Source organism: Ammospiza nelsoni, chromosome 2, assembly GCF_027579445.1.
Source record: "Ammospiza nelsoni isolate bAmmNel1 chromosome 2, bAmmNel1.pri, whole genome shotgun sequence".
Taxonomy (NCBI): Eukaryota; Metazoa; Chordata; class Aves; order Passeriformes; family Passerellidae; genus Ammospiza; species Ammospiza nelsoni.
The window spans coordinates 45,676,195-45,693,555 of record NC_080634.1 but is presented as its reverse complement, the minus strand read 5'-3'; the positions used below and the strand labels follow the sequence as shown (position 1 = coordinate 45,693,555).

General features: G+C 39.6%; 1 protein-coding gene across 1 annotated transcript in view; it reads left to right on the top strand.

Annotated features, from left to right (window-relative positions):
- Positions 1-17,361, top strand: part of ALKBH8 (alkB homolog 8, tRNA methyltransferase) — a 43,513-nt gene that overhangs the window by 10,982 nt on the left and 15,170 nt on the right. The window contains exon 8 of the mRNA XM_059465886.1: positions 1,736-1,806. Coding sequence (XP_059321869.1) covers positions 1,736-1,806 — 71 coding nt within the window. The remainder of the gene's footprint in view (positions 1-1,735; positions 1,807-17,361) is intronic.

Sequence of the window (17,361 nt, the reverse complement as noted above, 5' to 3'; positions counted from 1 at the left end):
GTCTGGCAGCTATTAGAGTGTCTGCTGAACAAGGGTCTGATCCTATTTGTTTGTGTATCTGACAATCTGTTAAGTTGATACATTTTGTACTTCTGGCTGGGACATCTGAGGAAATTAGTTAGAATTGTAGATTTCTATCAAGAATGGAAGCAGAGTTTTTTGAAAAATCAAACAAAAACCCAATCCCAAGGCAAAATACCCTTTCTTAAGTGCAAATCATTAGGATATGAATGAGGACAGAGCACAGTCAGATTGATACTGCCTGCATCTTGGTTCTGAGCTGTTTTTTCCCTGGAAATTATACTTGTAATTTTGGAAAGTGAGTTATGGCTATGAGTATCTAAACTGGAGGGACCACATATAAGATAAATTAAATGAGATGTGTGGGTCAATGTGGTCTTGGTTGAATTACTGATGACGATGTGGAGAGCTGTCAGTGTTCTCCTGCTGCACAGTGAATTGCACAGACTTCAGTGTGCAAGTTTGAGCCTCTTGAGGCAGAGCCTCAGTGCTTTGTACCGAGGCAAAGTTGTGAGCTGTAACAAACGGGTATCTATCTGTCCTTGGTTTTCAAGTCTCACTGATTTTCTGTCAGATTAAATGTTGGTCTCATAAAACACTTGTATTGTTTTCCCTGAAACTAATGGAATTCAGAATATTTACATCTGGATGTAAAATCTGCTGTATAATAAAGGTGCTTTATAGAGCTGAATAACACTTCAGAAAAAATTGTCTTCAACTCAGGAATTCTCTACACAGCCCAAAATCGACTTGGGTAGAATTTTTGATAATCAAATAAAACTGTTTCATTTTGGATGGTATGGGAATGATTCTGTCTGCCTTGGCCTGCAGTGGGTCAGAGGAAGGTGCAGTTGCAGTTCTCCCAAGCTGTCTGCTGTTCTCCCTTGCTCACTGCTGACTGCTGTTCCCCACCATGTGGTGAGATCTTGCTGTGGCATGCACACTGCTGTTCTAGCATTTAGCGTTAAAATGTGTGACGCAAGCTGCAGGTATTGGCAGTTTCTTTCCAATTAGCAGATATGAAAGAAAAATCTAAACAAACCCCTAAAAATGACTGTCCTTTTGACAATTCTCAGTTATGTGTGTGTACTCATACCCACACTAACAGATGTATTACCCAGGGGTTAGCCTAGCAGGGATGTTGCTTTGCCTAGGAAGTGCAAAACACAGGCAGACTTGATCCTGGCAGTGCCTGCTTCTGAGGTAGCAGGTCCTAATGCTGAAGCTGAAATTCTTAATGCAGTCATTTGCTTAGGAAATAGAGGGATTTGAAATTACTCCTCTCTGAAGGGAGTGAGGAAGAAATACATTATTGTGGATGAACTAAAGTCCAAAATCGCCATAGGTACCATAATGTTGCTTCTAAGAGCTAAACTGCCTGCAAGGAGAGCAAAGTGCTTGAGCTTCTCACTGCAGCAGGGAGTCCATCCAGGAATGAGCAAGGCCTTGGAGTAACCTGAACTATCTTCTAGGTATTTCTACTGATTATACAAGACACTTAGGTTAATTGTGTCCATCTAATCTGGGCATGAGACAATTCCCTTGTTTATGGTAAGTTTTGTTTGTTCAACCATACATCCCAGTTTTCCATAGGGACATCCATAGAAATAGAGCTTGCCAATGGAGATAGCACTCTATTATTGTTGTTATTATTATTATTATCATTATTGTAGTCACTTTTTTGTTGTTTGTTTTTGTTATTTTTTTTAAACAGGAATTCCTCCTCATACTGATACACATTCTGCTTTTGAAGATGAAATAATCTCTCTCAGTTTGGGAGCTGAGGTAAACTTAATGTTTGCATGTGGTCTGATGCTTTACTGAGAAGTTCCGTTTTTACATTTGATTTTCCATGGTGTCTGTCCACATTCATCTGAACTTAATATCAAGTATGAAAGGTGGTATGATATGCTAATTAAATAAGTAACTGCAATATGATGGTGTCACTAGAAGATTAATTGATACAATGATTGAAAGATCATTGATACAATAGTTTTTAAATCTTGGCATTCAGGTCTCCATTGACCTTCCTTCATCTTTATTTCATGCTTTAATTTCACATATTCTGCCTTAGTACTGCAGCCCTGGGCTTTCTTATCCTTTCCATTCCAATGAAAAGGCTGACTCTGGCACAGATGCTCTCTTACTTCATTGATGTAACACCATAAGCAGTGTATTTCTAGGTTATTGTATTGCAGCATGCCTCAGCATACCTCAGACCTTGCTGGTGTCAGAGATGGCCAAAAGCACAGTGATTTTAATCCCATGAAAAATACAAATCTTTCTGGGAAGTGGTCTGCATGGAGCATTTTTAAGCTGTAAAAGGCTGGAATGTGTACATTTCAACCAGGGACACAGCCAGACTTGGACCATTTCTAGATATTTCAGGCATAGGCATTGGATTGCAGCCTGTTAGGTTTCTCACAAATTTCAGTGCCTTTTCCTGATGGGCCATAAATGCACTTTTCAGGTGCAGGCAGTCAAAACACAGATATATTTAAACAAGCCAGTGGCCCATGAAATGTTCTGTTGTTTATGGTTTTCCTTTCTAGTACTTCTACAATTTTTTATGATTTCTTTGTGGTTTTGTGCATCTAGCTCTTCATCTGATATTAAAATGAAAATACTAGTTGCAGTAATATGTGGTTTACCTATTTTAGGAGCAAAGCCCCCTTCTCTATTCCCATTAAATCTTACCACAGGCAAATTTACACACTCTATTAATAAATAATTGGTCTTACACATACAGCATCAACATTTGGTGTCTTTCTCTTCTTCTCTGTATTTTTCTCTCTGTAGGGTGTTTTTTCCTACTTGAATACATCAGGCTGCAATGTGGTGGAAAACATGCACAAAGCCATATGTCTTGTCCTTTCTTTGTTCTCTTCAACAGTAAATGCACACATTTAAATAAAAAGTGCCATAAAGAAATAACCTTGCAACCCAGCCGGTTCTGTATTCTATTTTGGAAATTGGCAGACACTTCAGAGGAAAAAAAGGAAGAAGAATGCCTCATTATACTGAGTAATGGAAAGAGCATTTCTTTCAATTGCTTATATGCTTGTCCCTTCAGGATCTGAGTTAGGCAGATTGTGATAATTAATAACTACAATAAATGCTTTGGCTTATGAAAAAAGAAGTCTGGCAGAACAGAGGACTAAACACAAAGACCCTCCTAGCCTGGTGACTTAGTTATCACCACTCAAACTCAAACTTTTTGTATCATCTTCACAGGCCCACAGAACTGATGAGATTGGATGGAATCTCTTAAAGTCATGTAGCCCAAGCTCTTGCTTAAGTAGGGTCAGGTTGTCCAAGAGTATGTCTGGTTGTGTTTTGAATGTTTATGCAGACAGAGACTTAGCACCTCTGTAGGCAAAATTTTGTAGTATTTGACCTCTGTCACAGTAAAAATCCAAACTGTTTCTTCGTGTTCTGATGGAATGGCATGGGATTTAAATTGTGTCCATTGTTTCTTGTCCTGTTGATTTACATTGTTAGGAAGAATCTGCATCCTTCTTCTTCATTCCTTCCCATCAGTTATTCACACACATGAATAAGAGCCATCTTCTCTGACCCTTACTATCCCTTGTCCAGGCTGGTTAGTCTCAACTCTGTCAGCATCCCCTTATGTAAAGATATTCCTTAATAATCTTTATGGCCCTGTCCTGGACTTGCTCCAATAAGTCCATGGTGTTCTTGTAGTGGGAAGCTCAGTCCAGTTCCAGCACTGGACAGAGTACAAGAGATAGCCCTCACCAGGGCTGATAAGTGAGGAAGGATCACCTCCCTTTACCAGCTGAGTGCTCTTCCTAATGTAACCCAGGATGCTGTTGGCCTTTTTTTCTCCAAGAGTACATTGGTGGCTCATGTTCAGCTTCTTGTCACCAGGACCTCAAGGTCATTTTTAGCAAAGCTGCTTTCTAGCTCATCAGCTGCCAGTGTGTAAAGATACATGGAGTAATTCCTCACCAGGTGTGGGACTTGGCACTTCTGTTTGTAGAACTTCATGAGGTTCCTGTTGGCAGCAGTTGTCAGCCTGTCCAGATCCTTCTGAATGGTGGCACAACCATCTGACATCAGCCACTTCTAGTTTTATCTGTAAATGTGCTGAACGTGTGCTCTGACCCATCATCCAGGTCGCTAGCCCTGGTGTCAATCCCAAGGGCAGCCCACTAGTGATGTTTAATTTGTTTCTGCAAACCTGATTTATGTTGAAAAAGGAATAGTTACTGGCATATATGTTCATTTTAAATATAAACAATCTTGCAAAATAAAGACATGATTCTTCACAACGCTGCGTTTGTCTTGCATCAGATAATCTACAGCAATCCAGGTTCTTACACCTGCATGAAATTAGGTGAAAAGGTAGATGTGACATCCTCTTTCCTATCTCAGTCTCATGAAACAGTTTTATCAAGAGGCACAGAGGGGCAAGTGGTGGCCCTGGTTGGTGCAATCCATCTTGTTTTGAGGAGTTTACATGATGGATTTAACTTGTTTTGAAGGAGGAAAATTTCATTATTGCTTGGCACTTCTGCCTAGCTTATAAAAACTTCTCAATAGTTAGAGGGCAAAGCAGTGCAAGGTGATTTGTCTTGTCCTGTAATACTTCAGGAAAAGTAGGGGTCTCAGGCTAATCTTTCCTGTATGTGACCCATTTCTTTACCATCTCGTGGGAAACTGCATAATAAAATGAGACTTTTAGAAAGTCCTGTGGACTCGTAATTGCATTTTATAAATCACCACATTCACGCTGTCTTTATAGGAGTTAATAAACTGAAATTATAATGAATATCAGTTTCAATGCTCTGTTATTGAATGCAACTTTCTTTTATTCAGAAATTGTCATACTAGGAAAGACAAGGCAATGTGGTAAATTTAGATGAACAATCTTTTATTAAACTTAATGGCAAATCATATTCTGCATCCATAAATTTTAACAAAGTACTGCAAAACAGGGATCAATCCTTTCTGTTGAGAATTTTGGTTTTATTTCAGTTAGGTGTTATTTTCAGTGCCTCCATTTGGTGTCTCTAAAGATATGCAGTTTTACAGTATTTCACCAGAAGCCTGGCCAAGTTTGCAGCTGTCTCAAAAGAATCTTCATTTTAACCTGTGTTGAATTTTTCTTCGCAGGTGTGCTTCAGGAGCTTGATCAGTATTGAGATTTCTGTTTTTCCAGTTTTCCTAATTTGCCATCTCATATGCTGCTGTGTAAGGCCTTGATTCATTAAAACTTTAGAAATACACAGGTAGCATTTCTATTATGAGCTCAGTAGTGCTATGAACATATCCAACCCATAGAAGAATTTTCCCTTCCTGGCTGTAGATCTTACTCCCAATCTAAAGTTACCAACAACCTGTAGTTCCTCCTTGTCAGCTCTGCCCTGCTGCATCTGAGACTGCTGTGGGACACCTACTGTGCCCTGCCACACAGCGAAGCACAGTCACAGTTTGCTCCAAAGGGATGTTGGTTTGGCACAATATCCTGATTTATGTTGCTATGTCCTGTTTTCCTAAGAAGCAGCCCCAGGCTTGTCATTCTCTCCTTAGCTCTGCTTTTCCTTGCCTTACTCTGCTTCCTGTGTCTTGGGCTGGCAAAAGGCTGGTGCAAACACTGAGAACTGCTGTGATGCTCCAAGCCCTGACCTAATGTCTGAGGAAGGAAAGCTTTAGGGATATCAGCCAGATTTGTGGCTCAGGGTTAAAGGGGGGGGCTGCATATGGATCATTGACTTCTGCCTAGCTTCTGTTCATCATTCATCATCTCTTAGCCTGTGGATCTTAGGTGCTTTGATCTATAAAGAAAACCTGTGAGTCTCTTAAGCCTTGAAAGCAGAGCAATGTTTCAAAGAAAAGCTTCACCAGACCTTTTGAACAAGCTTTGAGTATGGTCATTCTAGAACTGATAGAATGAGGTATGCTGCTTCTACTCATCTCTCAGTCTGATAATTGACCCTTTTTCTGGCACTTTTGCTTCTTACCTGTTGATCTATTTCCAATCTGTCTTGGCTAACAAACAGAAACCTGTGGCTGGTATAGCAGCAGCTGTTTCTGTAATAGCTGAGAGATTTTATGAGAAGCCTTTAGGAAGTCTAGACTGTACCCAGCCTTTGACAGTTAGCAGCTGTTTTGTGTCTTGCATGAGCTTTAATAAGATAGACAGGCACTAGGTACTGCTGTGTGGTCCAGCTCTTGCTCTGCTTACCTTGGCTAGTTGCTAATTCAGCTTAATTTGCTGTTTACATATATATTGTTTTGTTTTTTTTTTCTTGTAAGGAAAGGCAGAAAACATCTTATGTATTTAAAGAATTACTATGGTAGGGTTGGCAGGATGATGGTAGTGGGTGAAATAGTAACAGTCATCAGTATTTCAAAAGAGATTATATTGGCAGAATCAAATTGTCTCTAAACCCAAATGGAAGATACTAATTTTAATCACTACAACCTAATGCTGAGTTTAGAAGTTTGTTCAGATGAGGTAGGATTCCTAAAGCTCAGTAACATGCTTTTCCAGTCTGTAAGACAGGTGCAACTCAAGAAACATGTCTTACAGTCATGGATTTTATTGGTTCTTGAAGAATAGCAACTTTCAGTAGTTTTAGCTGGAAATCCAAATGGACATAATTTATAATTGTATGCCAAGTTTAGTTGGTTTGTCCCATTTAAAGTGGTATTTCATTTTTGAAAACTAATGAGGAGCTGCTCCAAGTGAAAGGTGTGCTGAGCACTGCAAGTTAAATGCATCAAGCTTCATAAATCTGTCTCTTCTGTTTGCATTTGCTCTGTATAGATATATCCTGTGTGTTTATTTCTGTCCATGCATGTCATACCATGGTTGAGTGTCACTGAGCTTGGATGGGATACAAGAAGTACCAAAAGGGAAAACTTCCTTTTGACATAATTGAACATTGAAATATGCCCTCTGAGATAAGTAACAAACCCTGTAGCCCCTTCATGGAAATACAACAGTCTAGCTGCCTGTTTTGGGAAAGGTGAGACATTCTGTTCTGAGTTTTTATTTCTGTGCTGGATGTCTCTTCCCCATTTGCATACAGGATTCTGTTCACAGATACCAACATGTACTGCTGATGTTTCCACCTTATGAGTTATTTTAACTCTTGCAAGGATCCTGAAAGCCCAGCTTTCATGTAAACTGTTCAGAGGGAACTTGTCCTGCAGTAAAGAAAAACATCTTTGGTTGTTGATAGGCTAAATCCTGTTTTAGCTAGGGTAACAAGAGCGAGGCACCCACTGTGTGCCATTAATGTAGATAAGCATTTGTTTCCCAAGTACTGTAGGAATCTGCTAACCAATTTCAATTTGCATGGAGATGGTACAAGAAGAGCATTCTGGTTTGGTCAGAATTGCCCTCAGAACAATGATTTGGTAGCATTATTTCCCCAGAAGCTGTATGGCAGTAATTTGTGAAGAAACAGGACAGCAGTGTGGAGATGTTGCTTTCTCTGTTACCTCCTCAGCTACTTGGGAAGAACAAGATCAAAGCTAAGCTATGACAGAGCCATATTTCAAGATTTTGTATTTAAAAATATTCTTTTTGGCTCCCCTTTCATATTGGTGTGACATTACAGTTTCCAGCTGCCTCTTTGTCTGAGGCTGGGTATTTACTATGAGTAGGCCAATACCAGATAAATAACTCTGAAAAGGTTGGTCTCCTTTCTCCCTTCTGTTGGATTGGTACCAGCCTGCCTTCCTCTCCACAGAAGGAGGAAACTTATCATAGTCCATACCTTTCCATAAAGCTGTTCCCCACTATGCAAAGCCCAGTAGCTCCTACTTCAGTGCTGAGGAAGGAAGGCACCCTGTGTTTTGATTGCTGAATGTACTGTGACTTGCTGAGCTATTTCTCCTGGGTCTGCTAGAGTGGGAAGTTGCTTTTCTCCATTCTCTGTAGTGGTTTTGTTTCCTGTTCATGGTCCATTATTTTGGCTACTGAGGGGGAAGGCAGAGCTGTGGCTTCTCCTGGTTCTTAACAGTTTGCTTTCTTCACGGTTAGTTGGTTGTTCTTTTTAGCATCCTGTGTTTTGTTTGAGCTGTTTTGGTGTTGAGAAAGGGTTGTGGAAGAATATTCTCTTTGTCTGCTGAACTGCTCTGGGCAGTGTATCCAAAGTGAATGTGGAAAGAGATATAAGAAACGGCAATTAGGAAGAATTTGAAAATTAAATCCACTCAATATCACACAGAAAAATACATTGAGATGCTATAAGAAATATCATATGGTTCCAGTTATTTTTGTGTGATTGTGAGAGAGCACCTACTGTGACTGAAATACTTTCTAAAATGTTTGCAGTCTGCAGTAGGGCTTAAGATTTTCTAATTGGGGTCATAACTGCTAAATAATGAAGGAAAGCTTCTGCTTAATACCTTTAGCAGCTTGATTCTGTTTTACCAGAACCTGTTGTCTCCAGGCTATTTGCTGTTTCTGTAGTGTGCTTATTTTGTATGCTGAGACAGCACCATTTCATTTTCAATTCTCAGACGTCTGGCTGTTAAGGCGCTACCGTGACACACAAATACAGATACTGAATTTTTCAGGGAAGCAAATGTACTCTCTAAAAAGTATCTTGCTATTCCATAGCTATTGCTACATATTTCTAATTGGTTTTCATGTGGTAGGAAAAATGTAGATAGGTAACAATCTTGGAAAAACCTTATACTATGGTATATGGTACCACTCATTTTAAATTAAAACCTTTTTTTTTTCCTCTTTTGCACTTCATGCCTCCCATGTATCCTTCACTATGATACATGAACCATTCTTCTGTGGTGGTGAGATTAATTAACTGTTTAACTATGAAGTTTGTATTTATTCCAGCAGGGGAAAAAAAAGGTTATTGTAATAAAAGAAAAGAAGCATCAGATAGGAGACCATTAAAAGCAGTGTGGTTAACAGGTTGAGGGAGGGGATCTTCCCCCTCTGCTCTGCTCTCATGAGACCCCTCTTGGAGTTCTGCATCCAGCTCTGGGGCTGCCAACATAAGCAGGACAAGGACCTTTTGGAGACAGTATAGAGGGGGATTATAAAATTGATAAAAGAGCTGGAGCTTCTGCTGTGAAGACAAGGTGAGAAAGTTAGGATTGTTCAACCTAAAGAAAAGATGGCTGGGGAGTTTTCCAGTACTTGAAAGGGGCCTACAGAAAAGTTGGACAGGGATTCCTTATCAGGGAGTGTAGTGACAAAATGTAGAGTAATCGTTGAATGGTTTGGAGTAATGGATACTGAAAGAGGGGAGATTCAGATTAGATATTTGGGAGAAATTCTTTACCATGAGGCTGGTAAGACATGGGAAGTTGTGAATGCCCCATTGGAAGGGATGAACCCATGGAAGGGTTCAAGGCCATGCTGGGTGCTGCTTTGAGCTGGTGTAGTGGAATGTGTCCCTGCCCCTGGCAGGGGATTTAGAGCTAGATGCTCTTGAAGGTCACTTCCAAACCAAGCTATTCTGTGATTCTATGAAAACTAACAGAGCATTTGAATTTACATTTCAACTGGTATTTTTACAGCTGAAGTTGTTTTTTAGTCAGGTTTTGAGTTGTCATTCTTGAAATAGTTAAAATTTTTGATAGAAACCTTTGTGCTGCTTTTTAGTAGTTACTAATTTCTTCATTTTTTAAAGGATTTTTTGTTTTGTCAAGAGGTTCATCACTGAAAGTTACTGTAATTCCACATATTATTTTTAGGAGGTCAGTATTTGCTGTGTGAAATGGAATCTTGGTGTCTGCTACCAGTTAACAGCAAACAGGCTGAACTGGTGAACTAAAAAGTTATCTTTAGGTGTTGCATTTCAACTGTACTTCTGTTTTGGAATTCAATAAGGAAACCTAATCTGTTGATGTCATCATCAACCTAAGCTGTTGATGTCATCTCTATTGTCCTAGGAGCCTATTTTAAGACTGTGGCAAATTTCATGTAGAAATGCCTAGTCAGTCACTACTAATCATCACAAGTAGCCTATAAGCAAAGAAACAAACTTAACTTGTTGAGCTCCTGCTGTGGTGTATTGTGTCTCATGGCTTTGGACTGGAATTTGTAATAGCAGTAAGTGGTAGCACATGAGGTTTGAAGTCTGTCTGCGTTTATACTATCCTACAAATCTGAGTATTCTGCATGCTTTAGTGTTCTGTTTCTGTTTTTCTTATCAGCTATGTTTTGAGAGGGGTTTCTCCAGAGGGCTCTCGTTGCAGTAGAGATAAACTTTTGCTGAGGAGCTGGCAATGTTGAGCAGTTAAGGTGTGCTGGAGCTGTCAGACCTGTGATGCTGATACACTTGGCAGAAGGATTCTGTCAGTGGGAGAGTTGTGCCCTTAGCAGAGAAGCAAGCAGGCAGGCAGGCAGCCTGTCTGTGCTGCCCACGGGCAGTGCAGGGAAAACCCTGGTCTGGCTGCTGGGGCAGCAGAGAAATGGTTGGAGGAAAGCAAGGCTGATGGTGCAGCAGAAAGCAGAAAAGTGGACATTTCATAGTTCCTTGGGAGGTGTTCTTGTTCCTCCTGCCCTTCCTGTTACTGCCTGCATCTCTGCCATGTGCATTCATGCAGTCAGTTGTAAATTCAGATGTTGAGGCCCTGGTTAGAGCCCTTTTGAGTAACTTTGGCTGGATTTTGAGAAGACAGTCATTGTGCTAATGAAGCAGATGGAGAAGACAGAAGAAAGAGATTATGTCCTTTATGATGAAAATCAGCAGTGTTGGAATACTTCCCATCCAAATTTCAGAATCTGTTTTTCCTTTATGGTTGTTTTCCCTGTTCTAAAATAACATGTATATGTCAGATGTGTGGGAGCTCTGTGGGGTGACATGTAGCAATTGAGTAATTGATAAAACAATTTTCTTCAAATTATTTTAAACAAGTGTCTTTGTGTCAAGTAGTGTTTTGAATTATACTTTGTGGCCACAGGAGACATTGTTAACTAAGAAGATAACTTCCATTAGTTCTTTGGGGGTTTTTTGCGTTTCTTTTTAGGGGAGGGAGTTGAGGGTTATATGCTTTTGATTGCTAAGGAATGAGGTTTCTTAATGTATGTAAGCAATTTCTTTAAATTCATGCCCAAATCTCTGTTCCTAAGTAGATTTCCCTTTTACAGTGAAGATGCAGAGGATTAAGAGACAGGCCATATGGTAGTTTCTATAGCAATAGATGAAAAACCATGTCTTGTCAGCCCTTATGAGATATGATGCAAGAATTAGTTTGGGAAGGCATAGTTTGCACGTCTTATATCCTGGTAGTTCTCTTTTATTGTAATGATTTCTGGGACAGCTGTTAGATGCAGGTATGAGAAGGACTAGCTGACCTTTGTTTCAGACTCTGAGGGCATAAATTCATCATTTCATCCCTTTGAAGTACAGGTATTCAGCACCACACTGTTTCCAGGCAACTTTCTCAGTATATAGGGGCCGAGATTTTAGTGATGATAATAGTGCAGGACTCAGTTTCAATTAAAGTAGGACTCTTTTAAACAGAGTTGAAGCATCTGTTGAATCCATGTGTGGATGCCTTATGAAATAATTTGTTGTCAATGGTATTTAGTCCAGGATTAAGACTGAAATTTTAGTATTTACAGGTAGGGGTACCTGTGTGCTGCATGCCTGAGCTCCTCTGTAATCAGTGGGGATTGAGTCAGCCCAGCCTATGGGGTAATTCAGCTCATGCTGGCTTAGACATTTCGTTTCATTTCATAGGTTTCAGTTCCCCAGTTGGGTTGTTTTAAAATCTTTAAAATCTAAGGTCAAATGTTTTTAAAATCTAAGGCCAAATGTAGATCTTAATCTTGAACTGATTTGCCTGTTTCCACCCTAGTCTTAAAGTTAGCCTGAATTCCTGTACTACAGCACTCCAAGCAGAAAGCTGAGAGCTGCAGAGGAGAGTTAGGTTTGATGAACAATCCCAGTGTTTGTAAGAGAAGATGGTTTTCCACAGTATGGGATAATGAATATGCAGCATATTTTACCCATTCCTTGAAATACATTAAACCTGCAAGGACTTGGGCTATTTTACAAGAACTGGTGGGTCTGTGCCACACTAGTACTTGGTATGAGTCTACACTTTGAATGTAAATATTTCAGGTCCTCTTTCTTGCAAATTACACTTACCTGTTTTATTCCATGTTTGGCAATATTACTCAGGCAAAGCCTGGTTTTTGCTGTATCAATTATTGTTTATATAGCATGGAGGCTTTATTCCCTGTTGCTCACAATGCTTCTGCTGTAGAAAACTTGCAATTAAAGCCTGCAATGGTTGATGACAGGATGATAAATGTACAGGTAGTGTGGAATGGATGTAAAATTACAGTTGAAGAGAGTCCTGCTTATGTGTATTTGCACCCTCAGAAATGTGAGAATTGTGTGTATTTCCATAGGTATTGGTATACAATCAATGGTTTAGAAAGGTGAGATGTGCTTTTTGAATGCTGAAGTGTTTCCCTTTCTACTTAGATATTGAAAACCTCTTGAGAACTTTTCTAAATGGGTGGGAAAATTACAGATATTCCACAGCATCACATAGACCATGTGCTGCCACACACATCCATTTAGGATCCTCTATATTAGGATCGTCTAAATATCCTAAATATTAGGATCCTCTATATATTATACTTGCATATAAATTTGTGATTATTACAGAACAACTGTGTCTGTGTTGTAAGGACTTGTTTAGTGGTTTCTTGGTGGACATTTGGTACAGTGTTCGACATGTAAATAAGGAAGGGGTCAGGATGTGTAGGAGTCCTCTTGTGCTCTTCCATTGAACTGTCCTCCATTCGAAAGCAAGAGATGCAAAACCTTAGAAATTTCCTTTCCTTTGGAAAGGAAGATGAATGATTTGGTGCATTTCAGGCACATTCTGCCCTGGTATAGTTGGATGCAATTCCCTGTATGTCAGCGTAGTAGCACCCATGGATGTGAGGGAAGATATATCACTGAAATAATGGGAAAATACTGCAGAGGATGCTAAGTCAGTAAAAGAAATTAAATGAAAACTAACAGCATTAGCCTCTTGCTTTCTGTGTACTAAAAGAGTATAAGCTAAGAGCTAGGGAGGCAATTTATTAAAGGATGAAGATGAAATGTTAGTGAGAATGACTAAATTTGTTCTTGTTGGGAACTTGGCTGACTCTGACTCTGGATTCACAAAAGGACACCAAGGTTTTGTGCTTGGGTTAGATAGCACTTCCCAGAAAGGACACATCTGTACCTCTTGGGGGAGAGAGAGGGGGGAGCAGTGGTAATGAAACTATTGCCTTTTAGTGTAGGCGTTGAAAGCCTTTTATATATGAGTCTAATATACAACATTGAGTTTTAACACAAGTAATGATCTGGGAAGATGCAAAGAGCACAGGTAATGTCCTGACATACAAAAGAAACTTGATACTTTTAGAGCAGTAGGAACTGACATATTTAAAGGCTTTTGAAACAAGGAGTCAGTTTGAGCAGAAGTTGGTGGGATAGTGCCATAAGTACCACCAGCATCCCAACCTCTGCCAAGGCTGGGCAGAGCAGCCACCTCGCTGGACATCACAAGGAGCTGGCATCCAGCTTAGTAAGGTGACTGATAATTTCTCATGACTTGGTGTTGGTGAACCTCTAGAGGTGAGGTTCCCTGGGTACAAAAGGCAACGCCTGCAGAGGGTTGGAAGCTCCTCCATCCAACTGTGGTTAGCTTGAAAGCTGCAATAGTTTTCCTCTTCTTGTGCACTACACAAATCTTTTAGAGAGAGGTGAGACAATAAAGGAATTTGTATCATGGAGTCAGTGACATACTGAGTAACTGGCAGAGATACTGGTGTGCTGTTCAGTGCATGCACTCCACTCCATGGGCATAGCAAGAAAATCATAACAAGGTGAGACGTCAGGTATAAAAGAATGAAGTGTCCATATATTGAAATATTTTTTAAACACTTATATGCTAGACTTTGATTAAGAGAAAGAAACACATAGATACTTAAAATGACACAGAGAATTCAGGAAGATAGTAACATGTTGCATGGATGGAAAATTGAATACAACTTTTGAAGATAGAAAGCCTAGTAAGTATATTAAGCATCTGAGCAACATCACCATAGTGCCTAAGTGGATAAACAGGCTTAGCAAGAGATGGTATGCTTTAGTATAGATCTGATATGGGGGAGGCCTGCACATGTGTTGTGAGATTTTTGAGAAAGGCAGTACTGAAATAGTTCATCATCACGATTGTCAGTGCTGCACTTGTTTTCTGAAGTATGGCCAGAGTATGTACATGATACATGATGTAAATATCTGCATATATTACATAAGGTAAATTTCTTATGATGTGGATTATTCAGGAAAAATAATCCTAATTGCTTTCCTTTGAAAATTCAGCATTTTCTGAGTCCCGAATTTTGGAATTTAGCATGGTTTTTGCAGTGAAAGGTGCTGTATGTTACCAATTAATTGCCTTGATCCTGTGTGAGCCAGCAGGCTCTTGTCTCTGCATAGAGCCCCACTGTGTTGTTCAAGCTCTGTGTGTGGGCTCTAAACCTCTCAGCTGTCTTTGAAGTAGACATTCTTTTTCATCTGTTTTACATGTGGGAAACTGTTATGTAGGCTGATAATGTGTCTTTGCTCTCTGAAAATTCAGTAAATAATGTCAGAGACTTGAGAAGCATTCCACATTGTGCTTTTTTTAGCTTTAGAGTATGTTTCGTCTAAGGTAGTCTATTATCATCAAATACAAATTGCATCAGAGACAAAGCTTAGAAAAAGAATTGCTGATCCCCACTGTAGCTGTGAATTTCTTATTGACATTGTCTTTATAGCTCTGCTGCATTTTTTCTGTTTTGCCTTTGAATCTTTACTTGTTTGATAGATCAGTCATTCACCTTCATCCTCCTACTCTTTCATGAAGTACAGTACCACTTCACTGAAAGGTGGTGCAGACTTCTGCACCCTGAGGTGTTAACAAAAAGATACTTTATTCCCTTCTTATGTTGGACTATTTTCTCATTTTTGCATTTTGCCATATTTTATGCCACAAGGAACAATGTTCACGATGTGGGTGTCTCTTTGCTTTGAGGTTTAGCCATCCTTGAAAGCTGTTTACCGGTTCATGTGCTCCCTTGTCATGAACATTTTCTCTTAAATAACTTGGCATCATGACAAATTATTTAAAACCACAAGTAGATATTAGCTGTTTCTTTTAAGTTTTGGGGTTTTTTGCTATATTCATTGACTCACTTTTTCCATAGTGGAAGGAAAAAGGTAAAACTTATATAACACCCACTGTTTTTATGTTTTGATTGTAATCCTTGGATGATACACCATGAGCTATTTGATCTTTATTGACTCTGCCATCTAAGAGAAAAAAGAAGATAGGTAAAAACAAAAATAGTAATTGGAAATAGCTCCTGTGGAGCAAAGCTGTCATGAAGCAGATTGATTCAGCAGTGGCAAAGTTGCTTTATTGATTGTAAGTCCTTAGTAAATTAAAAAGAGGAGCAAATGCGTTAATCTTCTGTGTGCGTGCGTGTTTGACAGTGACAATTGAGAATGCTCTGCCAGGATAAAGACACATAGAGCAGTGTGGGAATGTTTTCTACTTCAGTCAGCAGCAGGCTTGCCAGAGATAAGAATAGGGTTCTTCAGAAATCCTTCTGGATTGAATGTTCTTTCCTGTGCTGTAAACAAAGGACAGAGGAAGTATTTGTGCTTGGTTTTTTAAGCATTCAGGTGCAATTAGTCTAGGTAAAGAAATGAAACATAGCAATTATAATAATTTTCTTCAGGTGTTCCTTAAATTTTATTCTCTGTCTCAATTGCAATGTCAAATTTGTTGTTAATAGATCAGTGCAAAACCTTAATATATTCTAGCTTAGGACCTCAATCTGCTTCATAAGCAAAAATTCAGTTTTGGATTTAGACTTTTGACTCTTTTAATTACCGCTAATTACTTAATGTCATTGCCCATTTGCAAGTAAATTAATAGTTTGTTTATGTTTTCCTTCCCAAATCATCACAGCTTTTCATAAGGATGAAATTCAGTTAGATGGGGAGCAGCTACATAAAGTGACATTATAGTACAGAAGCTTTCCCTTCCCAGAAAAGCTGGAACAGAGCTGGGATTCTGTTCTGATGAGAACTAGATGTCACCAAGATGAATTCTTGCTTTTTAGCCTCAAATTCTGCACCATCAGAAATGTATTTATTCTTGGGTTAGTGTTGTTGAAATTCAGCCAGGGGAACAGGCTCTTCTCTTGTTTATTTTCCTGCCATTGCTGCCTGAAAATCCAGCTGCTGGGGATAGTTTTGTGGCCTCTCATTCCCAAGGTGTCACCTGCCTGTAGAACACTCTGAACCTCTGTTTTGGATGCACAGTTGTTTACAGGACAGGGTTTGAGGAACATCTCCTATGAAGAGACTCTGGGGTCACACAGATGGTGGGGGAAAAGGAATTGGAGATGAATGAGGTAAAACAGCAGAGAAGGCAGGGAGCTGGAGATACTGTTGTTTCCCACTACTTCGTATGGAGTCACCAGCCTGGCATGCTGAAGTGAAAGGGAACAAGGTCCTCTTGGGGGACCCATTAAAGGTCTCCTCATTGATTCATGGGGATAAGGTACCTTTTTTTAATATCATCTGCAAGAATAGAGCTTTTTTGTTACTACTGACTCAGAAAGAGGGCCAGTGGGGCAACAGGATTCCTTCCAGGAAGGAATCTAGACATTCTTGTGTTCTTATTATATCATACTGCTGAAGAACCCAGACTCTCTCTTGTCCCCTCACTCATGTCCCCAGCAGCAGTGAGCCAGAGAGGCATAATACAGACTGAGGCATCATCTCACCCATTTCATCTGACCACTTCACTCCTCTTTTTCTTTCTTTACTTGCTGGTCCTGTTTAGTTATCTTCTGATTTATTTGCCTTTCCAGACAGCTGCATCTTTTTGCAGAGACTTGTTGATATTATGCTTTACAGGACAGCATCCCCATGAGATTTGTAAAGTCCACTGTATTTTCTCCTTTCTCACCACATGCTTCTTTGAGGTTTCCTAGAAGAAATTGCAAACTCTGAAGGAAGGAGTACAGTAGCAAGTGGCTGCCATTCATCTCTTTGTGCAGCTATTGAAGCATTTCATGATCATTAATCAGAGCTTATAGTTATGCTTTATTTCTCTTCCCTGATATCTCTCTACCCCTTCCAACCCCACTGTTTGTCACCTTTATCACTTTTTGCCTTAGATAGCCCAACAGGAGAAGCTGTGTCACTCTGAGTGGTAGTACAGCATAAATAATTTTTTCCCTAAAAAATGTAAATGCCACTGTGCTTTGCTTCAGTGTGCACAACATTAAATAGTAATTGTTGTTAGTGG